We start from the raw sequence: 27,918 nt of genomic DNA on the forward strand, positions 1-27,918 counted from the left end.
CTCAGCCCCACATTGTTGTCACATCATCTTCATTCTGGGATTCAGTCTGATGAAATAGCCTCTATCTGGAATATTTGTAAAGGAAAACGAGAGCATGGCAAACCATGTCCTAATTCGTAAAGCTTCTGCTTGAAAGAAGTATATACATCATATCTACTCACATTTCTTCATCCAAGGCAAGTCACAAGGCCAAGCCTGATGTCACTGGGAATGGGAAAGTATAATACTTCCTTAGAGAGAGGCAGGGGGAGAAACACCCACATATATATTTTTAATAACAGCCTTATTGAGATATAATTCAGATACCATACAATTCACCCTTTTAAAGCGTACAATGCAGTGGTGGTTGGTATATTCACAGAGTTGTGCAACCATCACCACAATAAACTTTTGAACATTTTTATCACTCCGAAAAGAAACCTTGTACTCATTAGTAGTCACTTTCTATTTCCCCATCAATCTCCCCAGACCTGAGCAACCACCACTTTACTTTCTGTCTCTGTGGATTTGCCTATTCCAGACATTTCATATAAATTGAATCATACAATATGTGGTCTTTTGTGACAGACTTCTTTTAGCTAGCATTCTGTTTTCAAGGTTCATCCATATTTTAGCATGTATCAATACTTCGTTCCTTTTTATTGCTAAATAATATACCATTGAATGGATATACCGATGGATGTACTACATTTTATTTGCCCATTCATCAGTTGAGGACATTCGGGTTGTTTTCAGCTTGGGGCTATTATGGAATAATGCTGCTATGAGTACTCATGTACAAGTTTTTAAGTGGATATATATTTTCAGTTTTCTTGAGTATACAATTAGGAGTGGAATTGCTGGGCTATTTGGTATAACTGTAAGTTTAACATTTTCAGGAACTGCCAAACTGTTTTCCAAAGTGGCTGCACCATTTTACATTTTCACCAGTGATGTATGAGGGTTCTGGTTTCTCCATATTCTCAATAATACTTGGTATTATCTGTCTTTTTTTTTTTTTTACCTCAGCCATGCTAGTGGGGTGGTAGGGAATGTTTTTGAACAGTAAATATAGTCTACCATACTGAACTTGTGTGTTCGTCTACTCTATACCTATATCAGAGTGTACTGAAAACATTTTTTTAAAATCAGATATTTCTGTCACTAGAGTGTTAGTTCCTTGAGGGTAGAGACTGTGACTTACTCTTCTATTTGAATTTAGGACCAAGGAATGAATGAATTAATGAATGAATATATTAAAATAAGGATATGATAAGTGCTATAAAAGATGTAAGCAAAGTACTTTGTGAGGGATTACTAGAAGGAACAATCATTTCAAAGCTGGTGCTAAAACATTTTAAAAAGAGTTTGAATGTTAATTTGTTTCATGATCATTTTTTTTTTCGGTGAGGAAGATTAGCCCTGAGCTAACATCTGTTGCCAATCCTCCTCTTTTTGCTGAGGGAGATTGGCCCTGGGCTAACATCCATGCCCATCTTCCTCCACTTTATATAGGACGCCGCCACAGCATGGCCTGACAAGTTGTGCATCGGTGCGTGCCCGGGATCCAATCCCAGACCACTGCAGCAGAGCGTGTGCACTTAACTGCTACACCACTGGACCAGCCCTTCGTGATCATTTTTAAAAGAGTTTTGAATGTTAATTTGTTTCATGGACAGTGGGGTTTATATTAACTAAACCTCTTATCGTAACACTATTGAGGTTAAAGAAGTTATCTACTTACAGTTGGTTTGATCTTGACAGTACATGTATTCTTAATTAAACATTAAAAAATTCGTAATGTCTTATTTTAAAATAATATTGACAAATATATGTCAAATATATTAAAAAATATTTGACATCTGTGAAGAATATCATAATCTCTGTTTCTAAGCATTTGAGAAAAATCCTCCCTTAAATGAATTTAGGGCAGAAGGACTTGGTCACATTTTTTAGCATAACATACAGGTTCTAGAAACTGTTGGCTTCCCTGTAACTACAGAAAGTAGTAGCATCTTATGCCTTTTACTAAATAAAGCGGGTAATCCCTTTGTCTTACAGAGGAGGGAATTGAGGGGTCAGTAGGACAAGAAAGGTAAGAAAAAGGAAAAAGACTGTTTGAATCCTGTAGAAGAAAAAAATCCAACAGCAAAATATTTCAAATAACTTTAATTCCAGAGAGAATTGTAAAATCAGGTGTAAGAGCAGGTAACTTAAAAACTGCCATTTAGAAACTAAGGAATCTGATGACTTTTCTTAAAATCAGAAACAAAAACCGAAAAACTTTGATAACATAGAATTAATTAATAGATGCTAGGGAACAGTGTTCTCTTGTTAGTATTGTACTTCAGATCTGATGGGTTTCTGTCTTCAGCCTGTTTCCTTATGCCCCTGGATAAAAAAGAAAAATGCTTTACATATAGGGAGTAAGAATGCTTCTTATCCCAGCTTTGCCAGAGAATATTTATCTTGTGCTTATGAGATGCAGTGGTAAAAAATTAATACATGTCTATATATGTCTTACTGGCAAGGGAAGATGTAACCAACAGAGGATACTTGGTATTGAGGAGAAGGCAGAGCTGCCTGGCAAGGAGAGCTTGGGCGAGAGGATGGAATAAGCTGTGTATGGTGTTTGATAAATATGTTCCTCAAACACAGACACACACACACACACACACACAGACACACACAGACACACACACACACACACACACCCCTACACCTCCCCACCCCAGTCATACATACAGTATATATAACCTTTTCAGATTGGCTTGTTTCACTTAGTAATATGCGTTTAAAGTTCCTTCATGTTTTTCATGACGTGTGTGTTTATGTTTATATGTCTCACATATATTGTAGTAGTGCCCTTAATGAAAACATTCTGCCTCCAGCGGAAAAAAAAAAAAAAAAAACTGCTTATTTTTCCACATGACTGGCAAACAATTATAGCTTCTACTAGGAGCCCTTTTCCTCTTGCTGGGAAAATAGCTGGGTTGACTGGCATTTGCATAATCGTCTTTAGGGCTATTGTGGGTGGATTTGGCTGCTGACACAGAGCTGCAGACTGGCCACCTGTCCAGAACAAATGAACTCGGCCTTTGTGCAACATTATCTGTTTCTCCACAGTGTAATTTCTGAGTAATGAATAATTTAATTAAAATATTACGAAACTAGTATTTAGGAAATGTTTGTGTTGAACTTAAATCTTCCATTTTGAGGAGAGAGAAATTTCCTGCCTCTTCCACTGGCATGACTATATATTTCCATGCCTTCTCTGGCATAGTTTTGTAACTGCTTTTGTGAAATTATCCTCATGAATATTAATTAGGGATGTGAGAATTTAGAAAGAAACTTCTAAATGATTTGTATTCATCCTTCTATAAATTATAAATTAAGTGTTGTCTAATGTTTTCTAGGGGTCCAGTTCACTTATGTGGAAGAATTTATTAAACATTTAAAGTCAGCAAAGGAAGAACTATCTAAGGTCTTGAAATACTAACCAATTGTACTTCATTTTTCTTGATAATTAATCCCATGACTCGTTTAGGGAGTTTTTGCCCTAGTAATGCACACACTGCTATGTTGACTAATTTTATCAATCATCTATATTCAGCCTGTGATGGGAAATTTCTGTTTTTTGAAACTTATATGTGACATAATGTTGATATATCTTGTATGTAATGACCAACTGAATTGAATTTGCATGTTAGAATTAACTTGTAATAGATAGACCCCATAATCATACTATATGAGAAAAGTCTCAATATCAAATAAGTGATCAGTGAATTAGTAAATACTTTTAAAAAATTACTTGCCAGAGTTGTTTTTGGGCAAAATTTATGTGGTTGTGACAGTAATGATGTCTTTTAGTTCTCATTAAATGTTTATTCAATGAGTGAAAGATTGAATACTGCCAAGAGACATTATTGAGTACCTATAGTATACATATCAGTTACTTTATGTGTTATTTCATTTGATTATTGTAACAATCTATCTTTTGAGATAGGTGGTATTATTATTTTTTAATAGACTTTAATTTTTAGCAGTTTTAGGTTCACAGTAATTTTGAGCGGAAAGTACAGAGTTTCCATATACCCTCTGCCCCTACACATGTATAGCGTCCCTCACTATCAACATCCCGCACCAGAGTGGTACATTTGTTACAGCCAGTGAACCTACATCAACACATCATTATCACCCAAAGTCCATAGTTTACATTAGAGTTAATTCTTGGTATTGTACATTCTATGCGTTCTGATAAATATATAATGACATGTATTCAGCATTGTACTATCATACAGAATATTTCAGTGCTCTGAAAATCTTCTGTGTGCCACCTGTTTGTCCCTTTCTCCCCACTAACCTCTGGAAACCACCGATCTTTTTACTGTCACCATAGTTTTGCCTTTTCCAGAATGTCCTATAGTTGGAATAACACAGTATGTAACCTTTCAGATCAACTTCTTTCACACAGTGATACACCTTTAAGTTTCCTCCATGTCTTTTCATGACTTGATAGCTCATTTCTTTTTAGTGCTGAATAACATTCTATTGTCTGGGTGTGCTGCAGTTTATTTATCCATTCACTTACTGAAGTGTTATCCTTGTTTTATAGATGATGAGACTGAAGCTGAGATCAAGTAACTTGCCCAAATTCACATATATATAATACATGTCGAGTCTGAGACTAAAGCCCATGATCTAAATCAGTGGTCTCTGGAGTAGGTTGTGCACACCATTGGGGGTGTACAAGATGATTATATATACATGGAGGACTTTTTAACAGCCCCCTCCCTGTTTGCCTTTGTGTGTTGCAATGTACAGCAGTTTTCATTTGATTAAGTGGATTTACAGATTATATTCTCTAATTTAAATTAAACCAACTCACAAACTGTACAAATAGCTTTAAAATATCATTGGGAAAAATATGAAAACTCATTGAAGATAATTCTAATAGTGCAAGCACAAGCAAACTCCAAGAAAAGAGCAGAGATGACACTTCTCTTAAGTTCATCAGCTTAATTATAATGTAAAAACTATGATACCCCAAACAGACCTGAAAAAAGTAAGCCAAAAATAACTTGTAATTACCTAGAAGATCATTTAATTATGGATTTATAACAACCTTCATAACGATGAACTTTAACCTAAACTTGTAGCTGTCTTGAAATAGTCATTGATACATGATACATGAACCTATCAAATTGTAAAGACATTAGAAAAATTAATTATTGCGTATTTGTCTTGTCTCTTTGAAGTTGTGTTTTTCTTATGTGTTATAATCTATATAATATATGAATACAAAGTATCTGGATATGATTTGTAACTAAATATACATATTTTAGGGACATAACCTCAGCATTTTCTTTACTTATGGATTGTGCAATCAAAAAGTTTGGAGATCCCTACTCTAAATTGTATTAGTAAATTTTGAAAGGTCTCACGCTAATTAAAAAAGTAAATTATTTCCATTTTGCACCTTTCTGCTCGTTTGAAGTTTATCTGAATGCTGTTATCTTCCATTCCTTGTTTGAAGGAGTGTTCATCTTTCTAATGAATGTTTCATCTGTGTGATCTTCATCCTAACTCTTTCCAGTTATGCTGACCTTATTTTTATAACTCTTATCCATTTTATCCTGGTTTTCAATCCCTCTTTTTGCCACTGGCGCCTTCTCTCAGCCTATAAGCTTTTCTTCTATTTTTAAATTAAACAAAACCTTCCTTTGATGTACCTCTTATCAAACTTCTGCTTTTCCTTTATATATATTTTTCCTTTTGAAGATCTATACCCATTGCGCTTTTTGAGAGCTGAGACCGCATGAGAATCATCTCTGTTCTTTCCAGTGCCCAGGGCAGTATGGCATGGGGTAAATCTTTTCTGAGTAAATATTTATTGAATTATAAACATTTACCTCATGAGTATAGCACAGTACTTGGCACAAAGACATAGCCCTTGCCCTCTAGAAAGTTAGACTCCATTAGGGAGGTAAGACCTGTTCGTGAGGAATCTGAAGATCAAGTCCAAGCTAAAGAAATTGCTTCCTCCCAGTGAGCTAGTCTTAAACTAGACTTTGAGGACAAGATAGCATTTGTTTTTTTTTTTTTTAATTTTTTTTCCCCCAAAGCCCCAGTACATAGTTGTATGTCATAGTTGCAGATCCTTCTAGTTGCTGTATGTGGGACGCGGCCTCAGCATGGCCGGAGAAGCGAAGCGGTGCCTCGGTGCGCGCCCAGGATCCGAACGTGGGCTGCCAGCAGCGGAGTGCGCGCACTCAACCGCTAAGCCGCGGGGCCGGCCCCAAGATAACATTTGGAGTAGAAGGGTATTATAACTTGAAAGTGGTGCAAATGAAAATAAGCAGTGTTTCTGGAATTATTATGGAGACTTAGGTGATATTGGAAAGAAGTAAGGAGATATGCTTGGGATATGCTAACTTAATACAACTTGATAGAAGGTTGTAAATACTGGGGGTCATTAGAGAAGCCAAGCCAAAAAAATATATGTTCTGGAAAAGAACAGGGAAGTGGGAGTCATGATTTAAATCGAGTATTGGCCCTGTTACTTAGTGAGAGATCTTGAATAAGTGCCTAGTCTTCTTCATCTGAGAGAGTTCAACTAGGTAAATCTAAGGTCCCTTTTAGAATCAGTCATCAAAATTTCTTAGTGAAAGATGATACCATATTTAATATTTCAGCTAGAAAGCTATTTTTGCATCCAGCAAAAGACTTGTATGTGGAAAAAGCTTGACTTGGTGAATCTTTTTGTTAGAGTATTCCCTATTTTTGGCATGGCTATTTCACATAAAAATAAATAAACGGGGCTGGCCCCATGGCTTAGCGGTTGAGTGCGCGCGCTCTGCTACTGGCGGCCCAGGTTCGGATCCCGGATGTGCACCCACGCACCGCTTCTCTGGCCATGCTGAGGCCGCGTCCCACATACAGCAACTAGAAGGATGTGCAACTATGACATACAACTATCTACTGGGGCTTTGGGGAAAAAAAAAAAGGAGGAGGATTGGCAATAGATGTTAGCTCAGAGCTGGTCTTCCTCAGCAAAAAGAGGAGGATTAGCACGGATGTTAGCTCAGGGCTGATCTTCCCCACACACAAAAAATAAAATAACATAAACGAATTTTCCCACTCTTCAGTGCAGAATTGGTCAGGGATTGGATATAGAAGGATGTACTCTGAATATCCTAGAGAACTGCCCTCTTCTTTTCCTAAAGTCGTCCACTATGTTTCAGGGTATGCTCTGTGCATAACAAATTTGTTAGCTTTTGTGGAGTTACAAGGAAATTAGGACTCGCGTATTCAGAACTAAAATCTAACTGACAAAATAAGATAGGTAATATAAAAAGTTACAAATGTATAGTATCACTAGGGCTCTATTTGTTTTATATGATTAACTGCCACATGCATGACATAATCAGTTAAGGGCCCTAAGTTTGTAGAAAGATATGAGAACCGTTATTCGAATATCTGGAGAAGGCAGGAAAATTGAGTGGATATAGAGAGGGGTACATTCTTTACCAGTGGAAGGCTGGGATCAAAAATGCAGAGGTGAAAAATAATTGTGAATGAGCACAATACATCTGGAGGAAGACTTCTTATGGGGTAGAAATGCATATAGTAATCATGATTACTATTTATCAGGTACTTGCTGTGTGCTAGGCATTGGTCCAATCGTTAGATTTAGGTTCCATTATTATGCCCATTTTACAGTTGAGAAAACTAAGGCTCAGAGTGGTTAATGAAATTACTTTGTGTCATAATTTGTAAGGGGAAGAGTGGGGCTTTAAACCCAGATTTGTTTGACCCCAAAGACCATGTATCATGTAGTATAATATTATACTAGAGTAATGACTATGAAGCATGCTTGCTTTTTTTGGCCTTTTCTGCTTTATATACTTGTTGTTTCCTACCTTTGACACATTTCAAAATTATTATCTTGGCTCTAATACTTTAGTGCTTTGGATTGTGTTATTTTCTACCTTTTTAAACCTGTCCAGTACTCAGCTCTCCTGGGAAGCCTGGAAATCAGAAGACTCATGTTTTGATCCCAGTTCTACTACTGGCTTCCTTCGAGTACTGGCCAAGCTAGTCCACTCTTAGTCTTTAGTTTTATCACCTAAAAGTAAAAAATTTGTTTAAATATGTTATCGTTCTCATTTTAACAACAAGCCTGAGTAACAACAGTGAATTTCGACAGTGTTCAGTACCTAGATTAGCATCTGGCCTGTAGTAGTAAATGCTTAGTAAATATTTGTTGAATGAATGTAGGCCTGGAGCACTTACTGTATGTGAGGCATGGGCCCAGTGCTGTATTAGCACGGACTCATTTAATTATATAAACATCACTTTGAAGTAGTTGCTATTTACTGCCTTTGTTTTTGAGATGAGGAAATGCAAGATAAAGATGAGTTAAGTAACTTGCCAAGGTCCAGGAGTTAAACCTAAGCTTGTATTTCTGTGCTCCTAACCAGTATACTGATGATTCCTAATACTGGCTGCACATCAGAATCACCTGTCAAGTTTGTTAAAGTATCAGCTTCATAGCTTCACCTCTAGAGTCTCTGATTAACAGGTCACATTTATTCTCTAGTACTTTAGCTGCCCTGTTGAGTGACCTATTTCAATTTGCTTTAAAAATTCTTGTGGCAGTTTGCACCCAGAGGATTTTGAGTTATGTTATTGACTGACAGATAGGCAGTGTTGGTTGTTTTGATTTTTAGTCCTTCTGTAATTTATTCTCTTTGCTACTCAGAAGTGATGCTCAGTAAATGAAATACTCTATTTGAGTTTGAGTGCTGCCTTTGCCGTGTATTATCTAAGTGCATATCCTTAGATAAGTCACCAAACTAACAGGCTTTGGTGGATTTCCCCCCTCCAGTTAAAAACTAGCATGTTTACCTGTCTCATGGTATGACTGTGAGGTTAAATATGGTGGTGAACAATGCTTACGATACAGAATCACTCAATAATGTTAGTTGTTTCAAGAAATTTTATTTATCACGTAACCATTACGTAGCAATAATGGAAATTTAAGAGACAATTTTAATATTAATAGCAAATATATGGCCTTCTTTTTTAAAGAGTTGCTTTTTTCCTTTTAAAGTTTTCTTTAACTGCAACAATGTGGAATCTGTAGTATCGAAAGAGTTGAAGCTTACTTTGATTGACTTTTTCTTTACTGAGTGGTTAAATTTGCTGAGGTCTGGGATATTACCTTTTTTTTTTTTTTTTAAAGATTTTATTTATTTATTTTTTCCCCCCAAAGCCCCAGTAGATAGTTGTGTGTCATAGCTGCACATCCTTCTAGTTGCTGTATGTGGGACGCGGCCTCAGCATGGCCAGAGAAGCAGCGCGTCGGTGCGAGCCCGGGATCCGAACCCGGGTCTCCAGCAGTGGAGCGCGCTCACTTAACCACTAAGCCACGGGGCTGGCCCTGGGATATTACCTTTTATTGATGTGGTTCCTAACTTGAGATATTTTCATGAGAGTGGGAACTTTGATCTTTATTTTATTATTACAAGCTCAGCCTTTGGTACCTAATTTTAACAGTAGTAACAGTTTCTGGTAAGTAATCATTTATGTTGTACTTTAGACAGCTGGAAATTGCTTCTATGAGAAAGAGTAATGTTTGCACTCTTGCATGCTACCAAAGTTGAATTAGGCAACCTACTCGAGAATTTCTAGCTTCATGTTTCGAAGTAGATATAAGCACTTGGTCTTAAAATGCTTTTTAAAAATTCATCTTTAACGTATCTGTAAATGTAATAAAAGAAAACTTTAGAAGGAAAAAAGCAACTCTTTAAAAAAGTGGTAATAAAAGCATTTACCTCTCAATCCCGTTTCCAAGTTCATATATATTCTAGATCATATATGCTTACATGTATTGTTTAAACATTCTCTTTAAGAACTGCATAACGTTGCAGAGTATTGATGACCATAATTTAACTAATTTCCTCTTGATGATATTAATTTATTTAATTCATCTGTGGCAGAATATAAGCACCACAAGGGCATTGATAATATCCGTAATGTCTACTGTTATTTCCCCAGCGTCTAACGCATTGCCCACTAAGCGATGAAAGTGCTTTCTCTGGTGGAAGAAGCTGCTGTGCCAGCTATTGCCTGACATGTGTTGGTTACCTGTGCTACATTGGTTCCTATAAATGGTGCAAAATAGAAGAGAGTGAGGAGTGGCCTTGGAATGCCTGGGTTGGAGTTATGGGTATAGGCATTGTTGCTGTCTAGGTGGACATGTCACTTAACTTTTTTGTATAGTCCCTTATTGGTCAAATTCTAATAAAATATGTACTACACTCAGTTTTAGTGAAGATCAAACAATACAATACATATGAAAATACTTTGTAAATGTAACACCCTATATGAAGGTTAGTACTATTAATTTCTTTTTCTTTGTTCATTACATGGATTGATTTGTATCTCTAGTAAGTTTTCTAAATAGATTAAAGGATTGACCACTGACTTTAAAAAGTTAAGATCATCAGGACAATGTTTAGGAATGGAGCAAAGAGTGAAAGAGACATAGATAAGATGAAGTTATAATTATCTTCCAGAAATGATCTTTTCTCAAAACTGGAATAAAGTAGGAGACTAGTCCCTTAACAGTCAATAACGTCTTCTAGTTGTCCTGTTTAAGGTTACTTGTAATTGAGAGATGTATAAGAGACTTCATAATACCCAGGAAGTTGTAACATACTTGAATGTTACTTTGTGTTTAGGGCTCTGGAGACATACATATCCTTCCCTTTTGCTTTTCCTGTTTGGTGTAAAAACCAGACACTCACTTGTTTCCATGTATTTATTTACATTAAATTGAGTTTAGTAAATTCTGTTGTGACAGTTTCAAGTCTTACTTTTTTTCATTGACAGTAATTTCTATTGCATCAGCTCTTACAGGACAGGACAGGACGTTTTTCTTACACCTACTCTTAGAATCTGTTGCAGTACCCAGCAAAAGTACAAATCTTCCAACCAATATCTTGCCTTTTGCCAAGATATTCACTGCGATTACTTACACACACATGCACAGACAAACTAAGTCATTTTGGTAGCTTAGTATTAGGATTTATATCGTCATGGATTTTGTGTGTGCGTGTGTGTGTGTTACATTTTGTGTTGCTGTCCTTGATTGGAGAAGGCAGCTATATTGCAAGAGACTTTAGTGCATGCCATACATGAAATTGTATGAAAGACTGAACTCATGCTTTATGGGAAGAAAACCTCAGACCTTCTCCTTAGTTTATGTGTAATGCTTTTAGATTAAAAAAATTTTTTTACAGTATTTTTAATTGTGTTAAAATATACATAAATTTTACCAACTTAAACATTTTTAAGTGTACATTTCAGTAGTGTTAGGTATATTCACATTGTTGTACAATCAATCTCCAGAATTATTTCATCTTGCAGAACTAAATCTCTGTATCCATTAAACAAGTACCCATTCCTCCCTCCCTTCAGCCCCTGGAAACCACCATTTTACTTTCTGTCTGTGTGAATTTGACCTCATATAAGTGGAATCATACAGTATTTGTCTTTTTGTGACTGGCTTATTTCACTTAGCCTAATGTCCTCAAGGTTCATCCATGTTGTAGCATGTGTCAGAATTTCCTTCCTTTTTAAAGCGGAATAATATTCCATTGTATGTATATACCACATTTTGTTTATCCACTGATGGACCCTTGGGTTGCTTCCACTTTTTGGCTATTGTGAATAATGCTACTATGAATATGGGTGTGTAAATATCTGTTTGAGTCCCTGCTTTCAATTCTTTTGAATATATATCCTGAACTGGAATGGCTGGATCATATGGTAATTCTATGTTTAATTTCTTGAGGAACCTCTGTACTGTTGTCCATTGTGACTGTACCATTGTACGTTCCCACCAACAGTACACAAGGGTTCCAATTTCTCCACATCCTCACCCACACTTGGTATTTTCTGTTTTTTTGATAGTAGCCATCCTAATGGTTAGCTTTTAGAGTTTTAAATGTATGATCAACATTAAGCAAGAAATCCTTATCTACACTCGATTTATTCCCTTTCTCACATCTGATTAGTCCCCAGGTTGTCAGTTTTGCTTTGGAGCACCTCTTACTTGTTAGTTCTTTTCTCTTTCCACTGCTTAGACCAATACAATAGCTTCCTAATTGCATCACCCTGCTTCCCCTTTCTCTTTATAATAAATCTTCTACATCAGCACTATGGTCATCATTCTAAAATAAAGGTCTGATTATGGCTCTCTCTTTTAAATGTCAATGGGTAATATAACACTTATTGAATGCTAATTAAAAGTGGCTTTACCTAAATTTTACATGCCCTGTAAGTCTTGAATTCACCTCCATTTTACAGATAAGGAAATCAACTGTTAGAGAAGAGATAATAACTTGTTTAGCTTTGTACTACTAGAGAGTAGTGGAACCAGGATTTAAACCCAGTATTATCTGACTCCCCTATTCCTTCCTTCTTTTATACTTGACACGTTGTTTATGCGTATCCTTTTTCCTCTCCTTGGTCACCAGGAAATCCTTTATGCTTCTTCCTTCAAGGCCCAGCTTAAACATCACTTTTTCTGTGAAACTTTTCTTGGCTCTCCTTGTCCCCTCTCTCAGATCTCTCCAGTGGATTTTGCTCTCTGTTATATCATAACGCTTTGTACATAACTGTGATAAGGCCTTCCCTTGATAAAGGACCATTCAAAAACAGAAGATAACATGTTACTTTGTAACAAAGATTTATTGAATTGAATTTGTGAAAATTATTCTCTTTATTGGCGTTGTTAGAAGTATTAGAAATGAAAAATTATTTATGTAGAAATGGCATATCGTTATAGATTATATATTAAGAGAACATGATGGTGACTGAAACTTTCAAAACAGCTAAATTATGAGATAAGTTTACATAAAAATTTCTCATTTTATGAAGAATTTAGTTCAAGATTCTTTGTTTATTATTCCCCAAATTCAAATTTGGGCTATATGTAATTTTTCACAGTCATTTCACTGCATTGGGAGGGAAACACACCTATACATAGTTTCATACTTAATTCATTGTCAGAACTAACATTGGAGCCTTAGTATTTTTCTTTTTCACTAATCTGATTCCTAAAGACTACAGACTCCTTAACCCTCATTAATGAGAACTCAATGTTAAAAATATAGATGTTAAATTGAAAACAACTTCTCTGCAAAAGACACTGTTAAGAGAATGAAAAGACAAATCAGAGACTGGGAGAAAATATTTGCAAAACATGTATCTGATAAAGGACTTGAATCCAAATTATACAAAGAAATCTTACAAGTCGATAATAAGTAGACAAATGGCCCAGTTAAAAAGTAGGCCAAAGACCTGAACAGAGACCTCAGCAAAGAAGTTACACAGATGGCAAATGAGCATATGAAAGATGCTCAGCATCATAAGTCATTAGGGATTTGCCATTAAGATACCACTACATTTCTGTTTGAATGGCTGAAATCCAAAACACTGACACCACCAAATGTTGACCAGGATGTAGAGCAACAGGTACTGTCATTCATTGCTAATGGGAATGCAAAATGGCACAGCCACTTTGGAAGCTAAACACTGTCTTATCATACGATTAAGTAATTGCACACCTTGGTATTCACCCAAATGTGTTCAAAACTTAAGTTCACACAAAAACCTGTACTTGAATGTCTATAGCAGCCTTGTTCATAATTGCCAAAACTTGGAAGCAACCAAGATGTCCTTCAATAGGTGAATGGATAAATAAACTGTAGTACATTTAGATAGTGGGATGTTATTCAGTGATAAAAGGAACTGAGCTATCAAGCCACTAAAAGACATGGAAGAACTTTAAATGCTTATTGTGAAGTGAAAGAAGCCAATCTGAAAAGGCTACAGTACTGTCTGATTCCAAATATATGATATTCTGGAGAAGGCAAAATAGAGACAGTAAAAAGATCAGTGTTTGCCAAGGGTTGAGAGGGAGGAGGATGTAGAAGTGGAGCACAGGGGAGTTTTAGGGCAGTGAAACTATTATTATGCTAATATAATGGTGGATTCATGACATTGTGCATTTGTCAAAACCGATAGAACTGTACAACACAAACAATGAATCCTAATGTAAACTATAGGCTTTATTTAATAATAATGTGTCAGTATTGCTTTATCAGTTGTAACAAATGTATCACACTAATGCAAGATGTTAATAACAGGGCAGTCTATGGGGCGGGGGAGTATATGGGCACTCTCTACTTTCTACTCAATTTCTCTGTAAATCTAAAACTGCTCTTAAAAATAAACTGTATTAATTTAAAAATGTATATGTATAATTGTTCACCAAAACGAGTAATGATTCAGTGCAGCAGTTATTTACTGAGCAATGACTGAATTGTATTAGGTTTTTATAACCCTGTTCTTTGCAGAACTTATAGACAGCCCTTAGTCAAAATATATTGTGATTTGAGGTAGTCTGTGGTTATATCAGAATGAATTGAGTGGTCAGAAAGTGTTTTAAACTTTGCAAGAAGACCTAGATTTGAACCCAGGATTAACTAGCTGGGTGTTCTTATACAAATTGCTTAGCCTTTTAAGACTCATCTGTTGCATCTACTGCATAAGGTGGCGGTTTTAAACATTAGTTAACAAACGTGAAACATCTGGTACATAGTAAGCACTCAAATGTTAACTCTGATGATTAGTTATACGTTTTCCATTTAACAAGGGAAATGGAGGAAGAATCTCATTGGCCTTGAATGTTCAGGCACATTTTGGCTATTTTTTCTGGATTTCCCCCCTCTATTTTGAGATAACTAAGGGTCAAGCACATGAGATTATTATTTGCTTCCTGATTTGATATATTTCAGTTTCTGCTGAAGAAGAAACTGCTCTTACAGCTGTCTTTGAGATCAAGTTGGCAGTTTAATCATGCTGACTAATATAACATTTTTCTTATTGTTTAAAAACAACAGCAACTAGCTTATTCCCCACCCCTCCCCCCTTGCCAAAAAACCTACACGTCAGAGAGGCTTACAAATACGTATCAGCTAATCCAAACCTTTAAATGTGACTTTAATAAAAAATTGAAAACAGTTAAAATTTTTACAACGTTTAGTGACTCTTTAATGTTCTAAATAAGCCAAAATTATATACCTTTTGCTCTAAAAATCTATAAGCCATAATTTATAATTTCCAATTGATAATGTTTTACATATTATAAAATAAACTCCTCCAAGTGCAGTTTTTGCCAACAAATAATATTAATCTTTATTGGAAAATGACTTTAACACAGTGAAAAATATTGCTTTTCTTACTAATCGCTTCTAGCAATTTGGAAAGAAAAGTTCAGAAAATATTGAGGAAAGAAAAAAACAGTCATAAAAGTTTAACCATCATTCTTGGTTAAACAACCTACTGAAAAATGGAAAGTAAGTAAAAACTATTGAAATGATAGAAGTAAGCTAAGTCAGTGTCTTTTAGTCAGTAGGATATTCTCTTGATGAAAGCTTGCATCTAAATTGCTTTGGGAATAAATGGAGGAACTCTATAGGAGAAAACAAGAGGGAGGAAATGGTTGAAAGGAGGAAGAAACCTCTCTGGAGGGAGGAAAATGGTTGAAGTGAACTTGAAAATAGTTAAATAACTAGCATTTAATATTTGACATTGGGTAGATTTGGCCTTCTGCCTCCTAAAGGGGAAGATGACTTTCCATTAAACAGACTTCCACATTATACACTTACATTGACAACAGCATTATATAAACTGCACATTTAACATGTCCTCTCTGTTTAAGTCCAACAAGATTTATGTACATTTATGAAATTGTCGTAATAGCAACATTCAGTGGAGAACTAAGCATATTTTAGGCAGATGACTTTTATGTCTCTTATGTATGTTAAAGGCAACACTGTGAATTTTGGGTAAGCACAGTAAATTAACTTAAGCTGATATATCCCAGTTATTAGAACTGTAACTTTCCAAGGAAACATCTTTGTAAATGTGTTTTTATGATTCTGTTTTAAGCACTATGATAGTATGGTGCTTTTACTCTGAACTGAGTAAAAGAAAGGCATTGGAGGTTCTTTCTTAAAGAAGGAGAATAACTTCATGGAAAACTGCTTTGAGAGTAGGTGTCTCCTAGGCACTAAAGAAGAATTCACTATGTAAGTGTAAGCGTAAGCTTCAAAGAACAAGTTGGGTGCTTACAAGTAAAAATGTACTCCACCAACCATCTCCCACATTTCCCCTGCTATTTTTTACATCACGAATTTTTTTTACCTAAGTTATGCCGAGCCCTGGAATGCCGTTCTTCCTTTCTTAGTTGGTCAAATTCCTATTTGCTCTTTCAGATCCAGTTCCAATCTGCTTAAGTCTACATAGGTTTTCCTGACATCTCTCACTTTAGGCTCCCCTAAAGTGGCTTCTCCTCTTTTCTTGTACTTATCCTAAACCTAGTATTGTTTATGTTATAATCCAACAATCTTTTCTGTAATTAAATAGCCTACCAGTGTGTTCATCCCTGGGCAGAAGGGTGGGGGAGGGGAGTTACCATCATCTATCCAGTTGTATAAAGCCAAAATCCAAAGGGTCATCTTTGTTGTCTCCTTCCTTCTTATCTTTTGCATAGCTAGACCATTCATTGCCAATCATGTCAGTTTTCCCTGCTGAATATCTGGTTCTATCTCCAGTGCCTCTACCACAGTTCAAACTATCATCATCTCTACCAGAATACTGCAGCAGTGTTCTTTGGATCTGAAGAGTCTCTTGTAGACGGTATATAGTTGGATCATGTTTTTTTGGTGAGGAAGATTGGCCCTGAGCTAACATCTGTTGCCAATCCTCATCTTTTTGCTTGAGTAAGACTGGCCCTGAGCTAACATCTGTGGCAGTCTTCTTCTATTTTCTATGTGGGTTGCCACTGCAGCATGGCTTGATGAGTGGTGCATGTCTGCACCCAGGATCTGAACCTGTGAACCCTGAGCCACTAAAGCGGAGCTTGTGAACTTAACCACTACACCACCAGGTGGACCCTGCAATCTCTCTTTTGATTGGAGAGTTTAATCCATTTACATTTAAAGTAATTACTGATAAGGAGGTATTTACTTCTGTCATTTTACGTTACTGTCTCTTTTGTGTTTAGTTGAGTTTTTGTAGTGAAACGTTTTAATTTCTTTCTTATTTTCTTTTGTGTGTAGCCTATAGCTATTTTCTTTGTCATTACATTTATCATTTTAAAGTTATGACACTCTAATTTGAATTTATGCCAGCTTAACTTCAAAAAACATAAAGAAACTCTACTCCTTTACATCTCCATCTCCACCCTTTTCATTTATTGATGTCACAAAATTACATCTTTGTACATTGTGTGTCCAAAAACATAAACTAAAAACTGGTTTTTTTAATGCACTAGTCTCTTAAATTATGTAAATCAAAATGTGGAGTTACAAACCAAAGTTTCAATAATACTAGCTTTTAGACTAACAATTTTTTAAAATAATATATTAGTCTCTAAAATCATGTAGAAAACAAAAAGTGGAGTTACGAAGCACTGTTACAATCATTCTAGCTTTTATAATTGCCCCTATATTTACTTTTAGTGAGATCCTTATTTCTTCATACTGCTTCAAGGTACTGTCTTTCACCCAGCAGGACTCCCTTGAGCATTTCTTGCAGAGCAGGTCTAGTGGTCATGAACTCCCTCAGCTTTTGCTTATCTGGGAATATCTTAATTTCTCCCTCACTTTTGGTGGATGTAGTATTCTTGGTTGAGAGTTTTTTTCTTTTAGCACTTTGAATATATGGACCCGTTGTCTTCTGCCTTGCCAAGTTTCTGTTGAGAAATCTGCTGATAATCTTATTGAAGATCCCTTGTATGTGGCAATTCACTTCTGTCTTGCTGCTTTTAAGATTCTCTCTTTGTCTTTAGCTTTTGACAGTTTGATTATAGTGTGTCTCAATGTGGGTCTCTGAGTTCATCCTACTGGAATTCATTGAGCTTCTTGGCTATTTATATTCACGTCTTTTGTCAAATTGGGGAAGTTTTTGACCATTTTTCTTAATATAATCTCTCTCTGCCTTCCTCTATTTCTTCTCCCTCTAGGACTCCCACAGTACATATGTTGGTCCATCTCATAGTGTCCCAAAAATTCCTTAGGCTCTGTTCACGTTTTTTCAGTGGGTAATAGGGGCAACAATGGCTGCCCACCTCTGTGTCGGTGCTTCTGTGTCTCCACCTCCTTGATCAGAAGCAACAATCAGTGATCAGAGCACAGATCCCTGATATTTGGAGGACAGGGTGCTTATTGTCCACCCTGTCTCCTGCAGGCTGTGTGTAAGCCATTCCAGGAATAAGTGCATGACTGCCTACCGCTGTGCTGGGAGGTAGGGGGGTAACTACTGCTGAGTTAAGTGCAGAAATTGGGCAAAATTAACTTCATTTAGCATTCAAGCCTTCCCCTGAAAGTTGCAAGCCTTCAAAAGACTTTAGAGTTCCAAAATAGTTATATGAGACAGATTCTGCCAATGGGTCTGTTGTCTGGGTTGGGAGACAGATTCCTGATGCCTCCTACTCTACCATCTTCCCAGAATCCTCTCCTGCAGTAGTCTTCTAAGGGGAGATATAACTCAGAAACAATCAGATGGAAGAAATGCATAGGGCAAGGTATATGGGAAGGGGTTTGGGGCTTCCATGCCCTCTCTGGGTATACCATTCTCTCAGCACCTCCACATGTTCACCAATCTGGAAGCTCTTCAAACCCCATACTATTGGAATTTTTATAGAGGCTTCATCACTTAGGCGTGATCAGTTATTAACTCCATTTCCAGCCCCTTTCTCCTCTCTGGAGAGTGGCAAGTGGGGCTGAAAATTTTGGTGACCAGCCCTCATCCAGGAGCTCACCAAAAGTCACCTCATAAGAACAAAAGACACTGCTATCACCTAGGAAATTCCAGGGGATTTAGGAACTCTGTGTTAGGAACTGAGGTCAAAGACTAAATGTTAGAACAAAAGATTCTCCTAGCACCCCTATCTACAAGGGTTTTTATGAGCTCTGTGGCAGGAACCGGGGGCAGAGACCAACATATATATTTTTTGTTTTATTTTACAGGTATGTTTTTTAATTTGGTTTCTTTCACTTAACAATATGCAAATAAGATTCATCCAAGTTGTTGCGTGAATTAATAGTTTTTGTTGCTGGATAGTATTCCCTTGTAATGATGTACCATAGTTTGTTTAACTGTTCACCTATTAAATAAAGGACATCTTGGTTGCCTCCACTTTCATGAATAAAGCTGCTAGAAACATTTGTGTGCAGGGTTTTGTGTGGACATAAGTTTTCAAATCAGTTGGCTAAATACCTAGGAGTGTGATTGCTGAGTCATATGGAAAGTCTGTGTTTAACTTTATAAGAAATTTCCAAACTGTCTTCCAAAGTGGTTGTACCATTTTGCATTCCCACTAGCAATGAAGGAGTGTCCTGTTGTTCTTCATCCTCACTAACATTTGATATTGTAGTTTTTTGGATTTTAGCTATTCTAATAGCTGTGTAGTGGTATCTCGTTGTTTTAATCTGCATTTCCATAATGACAAGTGATGTTCAACATTTTTCATGTGCTTATTTACCATCCTTATATCTTCTTGATGAAGTGTCTGTTCAGATCTTTTGCTCATTTTAAAAATTGGGTTGGTTTTCATCTTACTGTTGAATTTTAACAGTTCTTTATATATTCTGGATACAAATCCTTTATTAGATATGTGATTTGCAGATATTTTTCCTAATCTCTAGCTTGTTTTTTCATTCTCTTAATAGTGTCTTTCTCAAAGGAAAGAGTTTAATTCTGATAAATTCCAGTTTATCATTTTTTCTTTCATGTATCTTGCTTTTAGTGTTCTATGTTAAAACTCTTTGCTAAAGGTCAAAGAGATTTTCTTTTGTGTTCTCCTACACGTTTTATGGGTTTGTGCTTTACGATTAGGTCTATGAACCATTTTGAGTTAATTTTTGAGTAAGTTGTGAGGTATGTGTTAATGCTCATTTTCTTGTATATGGTCATACAATTATTCAAGCACCCTTTGTTGATGCAGACTATCCTTTATCTAATTGCCTTTGTACCTTTGTGAAAAATCGGTTTACTGTATTTGTGTGGATCTATTTCTGGGTCTATTCTGTTCCACTGATCCGTGTGTCCATTCTTGTGCCAATACCACACTGTCTTGATTACTGTAATATTTTAATATAGTAGCCTTGAACTCAGGTAGTGTGAGTCCTCTTTGTTCTTATTTTTCAAAATTGTTTTGGTTATTCTAGTTCCTTTACCTTTCCATATACATTTTAAAATCAGTCTACTGATGTCTATAAAAAAGCTTTCTGGAATTTTGATTTGGATTGCAATGAGTGTACAGATCAAATTGGGAACAATTGACATCTTAACAATATGAAGTCTTCCAATACATTAACGTGGAATATCTCTCTATTTAGATCTTCTTTGATTTCTTTCATCAGTATTCTAGGAGTTTTCACCACGTATAATTCCTGCACCTATTTTGTTAGATAGATACCTCAGTACTTCATTTTTTCCCCAATGCTATCATAAAAAAATTTTTTAACTTCAAATTCTAATTGTTCATTATAAGTATATAGGAGTACAATTGAGTTTTATATTTTGACCTTATATCTTACAACCTTGCTAACTTCACTAACCCTAATTCTTAGTTCCAGGAGGTTTTTTTTAGCTTCTTTGGGGTTTTCTACATAGACAATCATATCATCTATGAATACAAATAGTTTTATTTCTTCCTTTCCAATCTGTACTCCTTTTATTTCTTTTTCTTGCCTTATTCTATTAGGTGGGACCATGAGCACCATGTTGAAAAGGATGGGTGAGGAAAGACATCCTTGCCTTATTCCCAATCTTAGGATGAAAGCATTCACTGTCCATTAAAAGTATGTTAGCTGTGGGGCCGGCCCAGTGGCGCAAGTGGTTAAGTGCGCGTGCTCCGCTGCGGTGGCCCGGGGTTCGCCGGTTCGGATCCCGGGCGTGCAGCGACACACTGCTTGTCGAGCCAGGCTGTGGCGGCGTCCCATATAAAGTAGAGGACGATGGGCATGGATGTTAGCTCAGGGTCAGTCTTCCTCAGCAAAAAAAAAAAAAAGAGAGAGAGAGAGAATTGGCATCAGATGTTAGCTCAGGGTTGATCTTCCTCACACACAGACAAAAAGTATGTTAGCTGTAGGTTTTTTGTATATACCCTTTATTAGGTTAAGGAAATTTCTTTCTGCTTCTAGTTTCTTGAGAGTTTTTTTTTCATGAATGAATATTAAATTTTATCTAGTTTTTATTCTGTTTGGTCCTCAAATGAAATAGGATAGGTCTTTTAAAAGGTCATTAGATCTTGTTTTTTCTTATGTAATTAATTTAAACAAAATTAATCTTTTGATTTTCATAAAAGATAAAGACTAAAAATGTATGTTTAATGTTTAATATATAACATGAGATTGATACTTCATTTAATCGTGAAGTAAGTACAGGCAGTTTATTATGTAATTTAAAATAATATGCTGATTAATTTTTTTACTTTAACTACAATTATATACCACAAAAACAATGAAAAATATTTCAAAACTTTCCTTAAGGATGGGGGTGAAGTTCTCTATTATTGTTAAAGTAATTTTAGACTAGTAAAGGCAATCGTTGTATAATTTACATCAGTTTGAGAAGTATCTAATTTATGCAGTGGACTTGTTAATTTTTAAAAATCGTTTGCATAATGTTGGGACTTTCATGACAAAAAGTTGTAGTTTTTAAATAACATGGTTTCCTATAATTTTGAAGAGCCATCTGATGGCAAACCCTTAGTAAAATTTAAGTACTAGTTTCTCTGTTTGTTATAGGGAAGAAACGGGTACAGAATAACCTGTGTTGGAGCCATGGAGCACACTCCTGCTCAGCTTGCTGTGGTAGATGGGCAGAAGGTTAAGCCATCAGTCCATTTCCCAGTGTCTACTAACAGTGGCTTTCTTTGTGTTGCTTCAGTTGTTAGTGCAGTATAGCAAGTGTTATTGAGAGGTAAAACAAAGCAAGTCTTACATTAGACACTGATGGCTTTTTAAAAAGTTGGAATGGGATGTTATTGAATGTTCCAAAGAGTATATTGATAGTACATTTTTATGGAAACCGCTGCTCCAGAGTAAACTGCATTAGAAAGCAAATCAATATAATACATCAGTAGTGCTCAGGTAAATATAAATAAATTTTATATGTCTATTGCCCCAGTTTTAGAGAGTAATGTTGTAGGTTGGAGGAGTGATTTTTAAAAAAAACAGCACTTTAAAAAAAAATTGCCAGCCATAGGTTTATTTTCCTTAGCCACTTAATAGGGGTAGATTTTATTTTTTATATAAATAAACCTTTTATTCATGAGATGTAGCTTTAAACATGACATAAAAGGGAAACCAGTTAATTTAAGTATAGAATGCTTTCAGAGGCATGAAATGTTATTTAGGACCTTTCCTATAATGGCCGCAGAGTATTTCTTGAGCATCCATGCAGATTAGATCTTGAACAGCTGCATGGAGCACACAGAAGTCATGATTCCTGCCTCTGAGAACTAACTTGAATAAAGTCTTTCATTTAAAGATCTCATTGTTTGTCTATTTCATGAATCCCTCATCTCATCTCTGAAGGGCTCATTCAGTTTAATACAGTTCAACTTTGTGGTTTAGAGCTCTAGAAATTACTATTGTAACTTATAACGCACAAAAAAAGACAAGTTAAAAGTAATGTCAGAATTTTTTAAAGAATTAGATAAAATTCACTCTAAAATAATGTGTTTTTTTGCAGAGATTTAGAATGACAACTAGGGATTCTAATTCAAATTTAACTTTTAACTAGTTATATGATCTTAAATAAATTAAGTATCCTCTTAGTGTCCAGTTTCTGTGTGGGTATAACAAGGCCTAACAGAGTTAAGAGAGAGAAATGTGTTGACATGCTTGTTAAGTTTGTTTTATACAAGTTTAGGGTGCTGTCATTCTGCCTTCTTAGTCCTACTCATAATCTAAGGCTCCTATTATATCCTTTGTTCTGTATGAAATCTTCTGCAACCACTTGAGCAGTATGAAACTGAAAAAGTCACTATCATATCATTTAGATGTAATTTGTTAAGAAAATGTCAGATCATCTTTTCCTCTTCTAGGTACTTATATCACATATTGTCACTTATTTGGCGGTAACCCATGTGTTGCCTCTCATTTTATGTCATGTACTTCTTATTCCTGTCTATATGTTATGAGTTCTTTGAATTCAGGGATCTGGAGTTATTTGAACCTTCACAGAAATTAATGTGTAGTGTCTTCTAAGTATAGAATAAACTTCTGGGGGTTTTTTTGTTTTGTTTTTGTTGCTTTGGAGTATCCACACATGTGTTCTCTTCCAATAGTGGAGATGGTCAAATCTTACTGTCATTGTACTAAGGAACTTATTTATTATATTAAAACCACCTGGTCATAATCTTAGAAATCTGGTACAGTTTTTTTTTTCCCTTTAAGCCTATGAGTATTAGGAACCAGAGAAATTTTGATCCAAACATTTCTAACTCAGAATGGCAAAAACACAAAAGGAGTTTGGATATTATACATTAGTAATAGAATAATGTAGGTGGCATGTATTCGTGCAATCCATGAATATTTACTGGCATCAAATAAATGTTAGGGTCTTTGCTATAGCCTAGAAACATAGTGATTAAAAAAAAAGACAAGATCCCTACCTGATGGAGCTTATAGTCAGTAAACAGGCAAAATATGTTTAAACCAGACAGTAACAGTGTAATAAGGATTATGCATAAGTAGGGTGGTATGAGAGAGGGTGAGCTACTTTGTATACAGTGATTAGAAAAGGCCTCTTAGAGAAAGATGCAAAGTAAGACCTGAAGGTTAAGGAAGTACCTAGATCATGTTCTCTAAATATTGTTTCTCTCTGAAAGGAATCAGAATTCTTAGAAAACTAGTTTATTACAAATCTGGAATAGGAACTGTAAAAGCAAATAAAGAAACTGTCAAAGTCTATTGGAGTCACGATAAGGGAGCCAACTTGGAGGGACTCTCACTGACTACAGATGTAAGTAACAATTGGAGCATCAAAAGAGTAATGATTGCAATAAATAGAAACACATCCACTATTTAAAATATATGAGTTCATAATGTTACTTAAAAAATTCGTTGTTCACCCTCGGACCAAAACTGGACAATCAAGTGTTTATCCTACCTTTCCTCTAAGAACTGTACCTCAGGATAACCAAAGAGTTCAGAGGGATATTTCTTTTAAAAAGAATTCCAGCTAATAAATGCAGAAAGAATGATGAACTATTCTATGTTAATGAAATGACATGCAATACCTAGGCAATGAAACTTTTCACATTTTTCTATATATTTTTTGATGATTTTGGGTTAGGAAATTTAAAAATTAATTTAAAGGAAGAGAGGTGAGAAGTCAGTAGGTAGGAATGGGAACAGTGGGAAGATATTTCGTGCAAATAGGAACAGTATGAACAAGGTGCAGAAGTGAAAACATACTGTACATATTTCAGGGAAGACTTAGTAATTGGGTTCCACAAAGTATAAGGTATGTAAGTGGAAGTATTGTGGGTATGCTATTGTATGTGAGTCCTCAGATTACACAGTGCCCAGAAATAGTGAAACCAAACGGTTGCCAAGTTCACTAAGAATTTGAGGTTCAAAAGAGCTTCTCCACAGTTCCTGCTATCCTTTGGACTCATCAAAATAATGGTAAACAGAAGCATTCAGCAGTGGATTTAATTAAGCCAAATTGATTTGCCAGCAGACCTTAATAGAAAGGTACCATGTATAGCATGTAGCATTGATTTTACTTGGGTAACCTCTGCTTCAAGTAGGCAACCTATTAACTAATGTGATTGTTCTTCATCTCAGCATTTTATTTATTCTTTTTAAAGTTGTAAGTATAGAAATGAGTGTCCCAAAGTTAATGATTTCTAATCCATTACATTGGGCCCTGTTACAGTGCCGGGGTCCACATATGTTCCCATCTAAAAGTAATATGTTCTATATTCAGAATAGTTTAACCTTGCTTGCCAATAAAATAGTCTTCTCTGTTCAAATCCTGATACTCACCATACCTGTTATAGATAAATACTGTTTTCTCCAGGTTCATGTTGTATGGATAACAGTAGATGGGTATACTTTTTCTTTTCTTTTCTTTTCTTTTTGCGAGGAAGATCAGCCCTAAGCTAACGTCCATGCCAATCCTCCTCTTTTTGCCGAGGAAGACTGGCCCTGAGCTAACATCCGTGCCCATCTTCCTCCACTTTATGTGGGACGCTGCCACAGCATGGCCTGACAAGTGGTGCGTTGGTGCACGCCCGGGATCTGAACCCCGGGCCGCCAGCAGCAGAGCGCGCGCACTTAACCGCTACACCACAGGGCCAGCCCCCGTGGGTATACTTTTTTGTAAAACTAATTTTTTCATTTGAAGTGATTTGTGCCATGGTATTATTTAAAAAGAAAAAAACCCTTAAAATCTGTCTTAAAATTTTCTAGTATGGAATAGCACTAAGATTTGTTCATTAATTTTACAAGCCAATATGTATCTGTCTGCTCCAAAATAAAAGTGTTGTTGCCTTTCCTGGTATATGAGAGTTTGGCTGCTGGGATTTAGAAATGCAGTACATGCCACAGCAGAGGAATGGTAGGAAATTGAGATGTCAAGCTGTGTAATCAGAGCTCTGTGGAGGTGGACAGCTGTGTTCCCTGTGATATACCAGAGGTAGTTTGTTTTTATGACTGGTCAAATAGTTTGGTGGAGTGCAAAGCATATTAATTAAGTTTCAATTTTCCCATCCTTCTACTCACCCTTTTCCTAAAAATGGAGAGAAGAGAAGACTATGACAATAATGAAACAAGTTACATGTTCTACCATTTATCATTGGTTCTTTACTTCTGAATTAAATTTACATTTGGAAAGATGGGATTTGCTAAGTAATTATTTTAAGGAAAAGAGCTTCCTTATGGTGTAATACTTATTTTATTAAAAATATATATATATATATTTTTTTTTTTTTAACAGGGTATCCAGAAGTTGGCTAGTCAGTATCTGAAGAGAGATTGGCCTGGAATAAAAACTGGTGATCAGAATGATTACAGGTAACTTAATAAGTAGTTCTTGTCCATTTTCTTTAAAAATGGTTTCACTCAGAGCTATGTCACATATAGATAATGTAGATTCCAGTGTTTTAAAAAATTGCCTCTTTGCTATGTTTTTAGACATAATTTCAAAATTATCAAAAAAATGTTAATATTCCACAATATATGTAGATAATCTATATAAAATAGATCATTTTCATGTGTCTTAAGCCAAGATTATATTTTGTTTAATTGATTAGTATTCACATATGGAATTTAAAGAAAGTAGATGACAATGGGACACACATTGTTTCCTCAGTGACCTATAGATGAAACATTATTGCAATAATAATGAAACAAGATTATAGTGTTCTACCATGATCATTGATTCTTTATTTCTGAAACGAATTCTAAATTTGAAAAGATGGGATTTTGTGACCCTAGGGGAAAAGAGTTTCTAAGTAATATATATTTATATGTAAAACAAGGTATCTAGAAATTGTCTAGTCAGTGTCCCACATACAAATTTAAAAGAAGATAGATGACAGTGCAATATAAATTGTGTCCTCAGTGACCTACAGATATCTTTAAAGTATTTGTAATTTTTTTTAGAACTTGATGTTCTTTTTGAGGTTAATTTGGAAGTTATTTATTGGTTTTTTTGCTCAAGACTGTCCTTAATGTTGAGGGAACCAGAAGTCAAAGACTAGATTTCAGAGTTTGCAGTCTGGTTGGAGTTAAGACTAATGCCCGGGAAATAATAGCAGAGACTCCAGGGTAATTAATAACTCAATATTGAAGTGTATGGTTGGACTCTGAATGTGAAGTCAAGTTGCTGGATTGTCAGCGAAGACTGACATCACCAGATAGTTTAATGGGGCTAGAAAACTGAAGGATATACTACAAGAAACCCTAATAGTTCTTTACAGTTGCAGGACTGATTGATAACTTGGAAGGTGTCATGATATATGTAAATAATAGATCCATATAATTGCAATATAGAATAATAAAGCAAAACAGGAAAATAAAAAAAAAATAGAGATTTTTCTTGTGAACTTTCCAGTATCTACAAAGTTCACCTAAGGGGGGAAGAGAGAGGAGATGAAGTTCTAGGCAAAAGAGATACGTAGGGCAAAACCTTGAGGTGAGAGTGAGAAGGATGCATTCAGTATTGCTGGCGTGAGGAAAGCCTGACCAAGGAAGAGATTGCTTGCTGGAGAGTGAAGAAGGACTCTAACTTATAGATAGGCTATATTCCAAGTTTGTTTGAAATTCAAGATGCAGGTTACCAAGATATTAAGGATAAAAAGGCGCTGCTCTAGCTTATACAACCTAATTTTAAAAAGTATGTTAAGCCAACTTTTACTAAATATTTACTATATGCCAGACACTATGCTTGGAACTTGAACTTATCTCTCATGATCATCAAAACAACCCTGTGAGGTACATATTATTCTCTTTTTATATACTAGGAAACTAAGTCTTGGGTTACATGCCTTACTCAAGGTCACACAGATATTAAACACTCAGTCTTTTATTTATTCATTCTTTATTCATGAGATTGATGTGAAATACTTACTACATGCTAGTGTTAAAGTAGACTTTAGGATTAGAGTGACTAGAAGATATGGTGCCTGTCCTCTGTCCTTCGGGAGCTTACAGGAGATAGCACTATAAACATTTGCAGTATTGGGTGGCAGTGGAGGTGCACTGGGACTGTAGAGGAAAACCTAGGCTTCTAGACGTGAATCTTAAAGGATGTGCGGGAATTTGTCAGGGT

At 35.7% G+C, this 27,918-nt stretch overlaps 1 protein-coding gene across 1 annotated transcript in view; it reads left to right on the forward strand.

Annotated features, from left to right (window-relative positions):
* The window catches only part of FCHSD2 (FCH and double SH3 domains 2), a 254,614-nt gene that overhangs the window by 87,186 nt on the left and 139,510 nt on the right, over positions 1–27,918 (forward strand). The window contains exon 4 of the mRNA XM_058545654.1: positions 26,083–26,159. Coding sequence (XP_058401637.1) covers positions 26,083–26,159 — 77 coding nt within the window. The remainder of the gene's footprint in view (positions 1–26,082; positions 26,160–27,918) is intronic.

This window comes from Diceros bicornis, chromosome 7 (assembly GCF_020826845.1).
Source record: "Diceros bicornis minor isolate mBicDic1 chromosome 7, mDicBic1.mat.cur, whole genome shotgun sequence".
Lineage (NCBI taxonomy): Eukaryota > Metazoa > Chordata > Mammalia > Perissodactyla > Rhinocerotidae > Diceros > Diceros bicornis.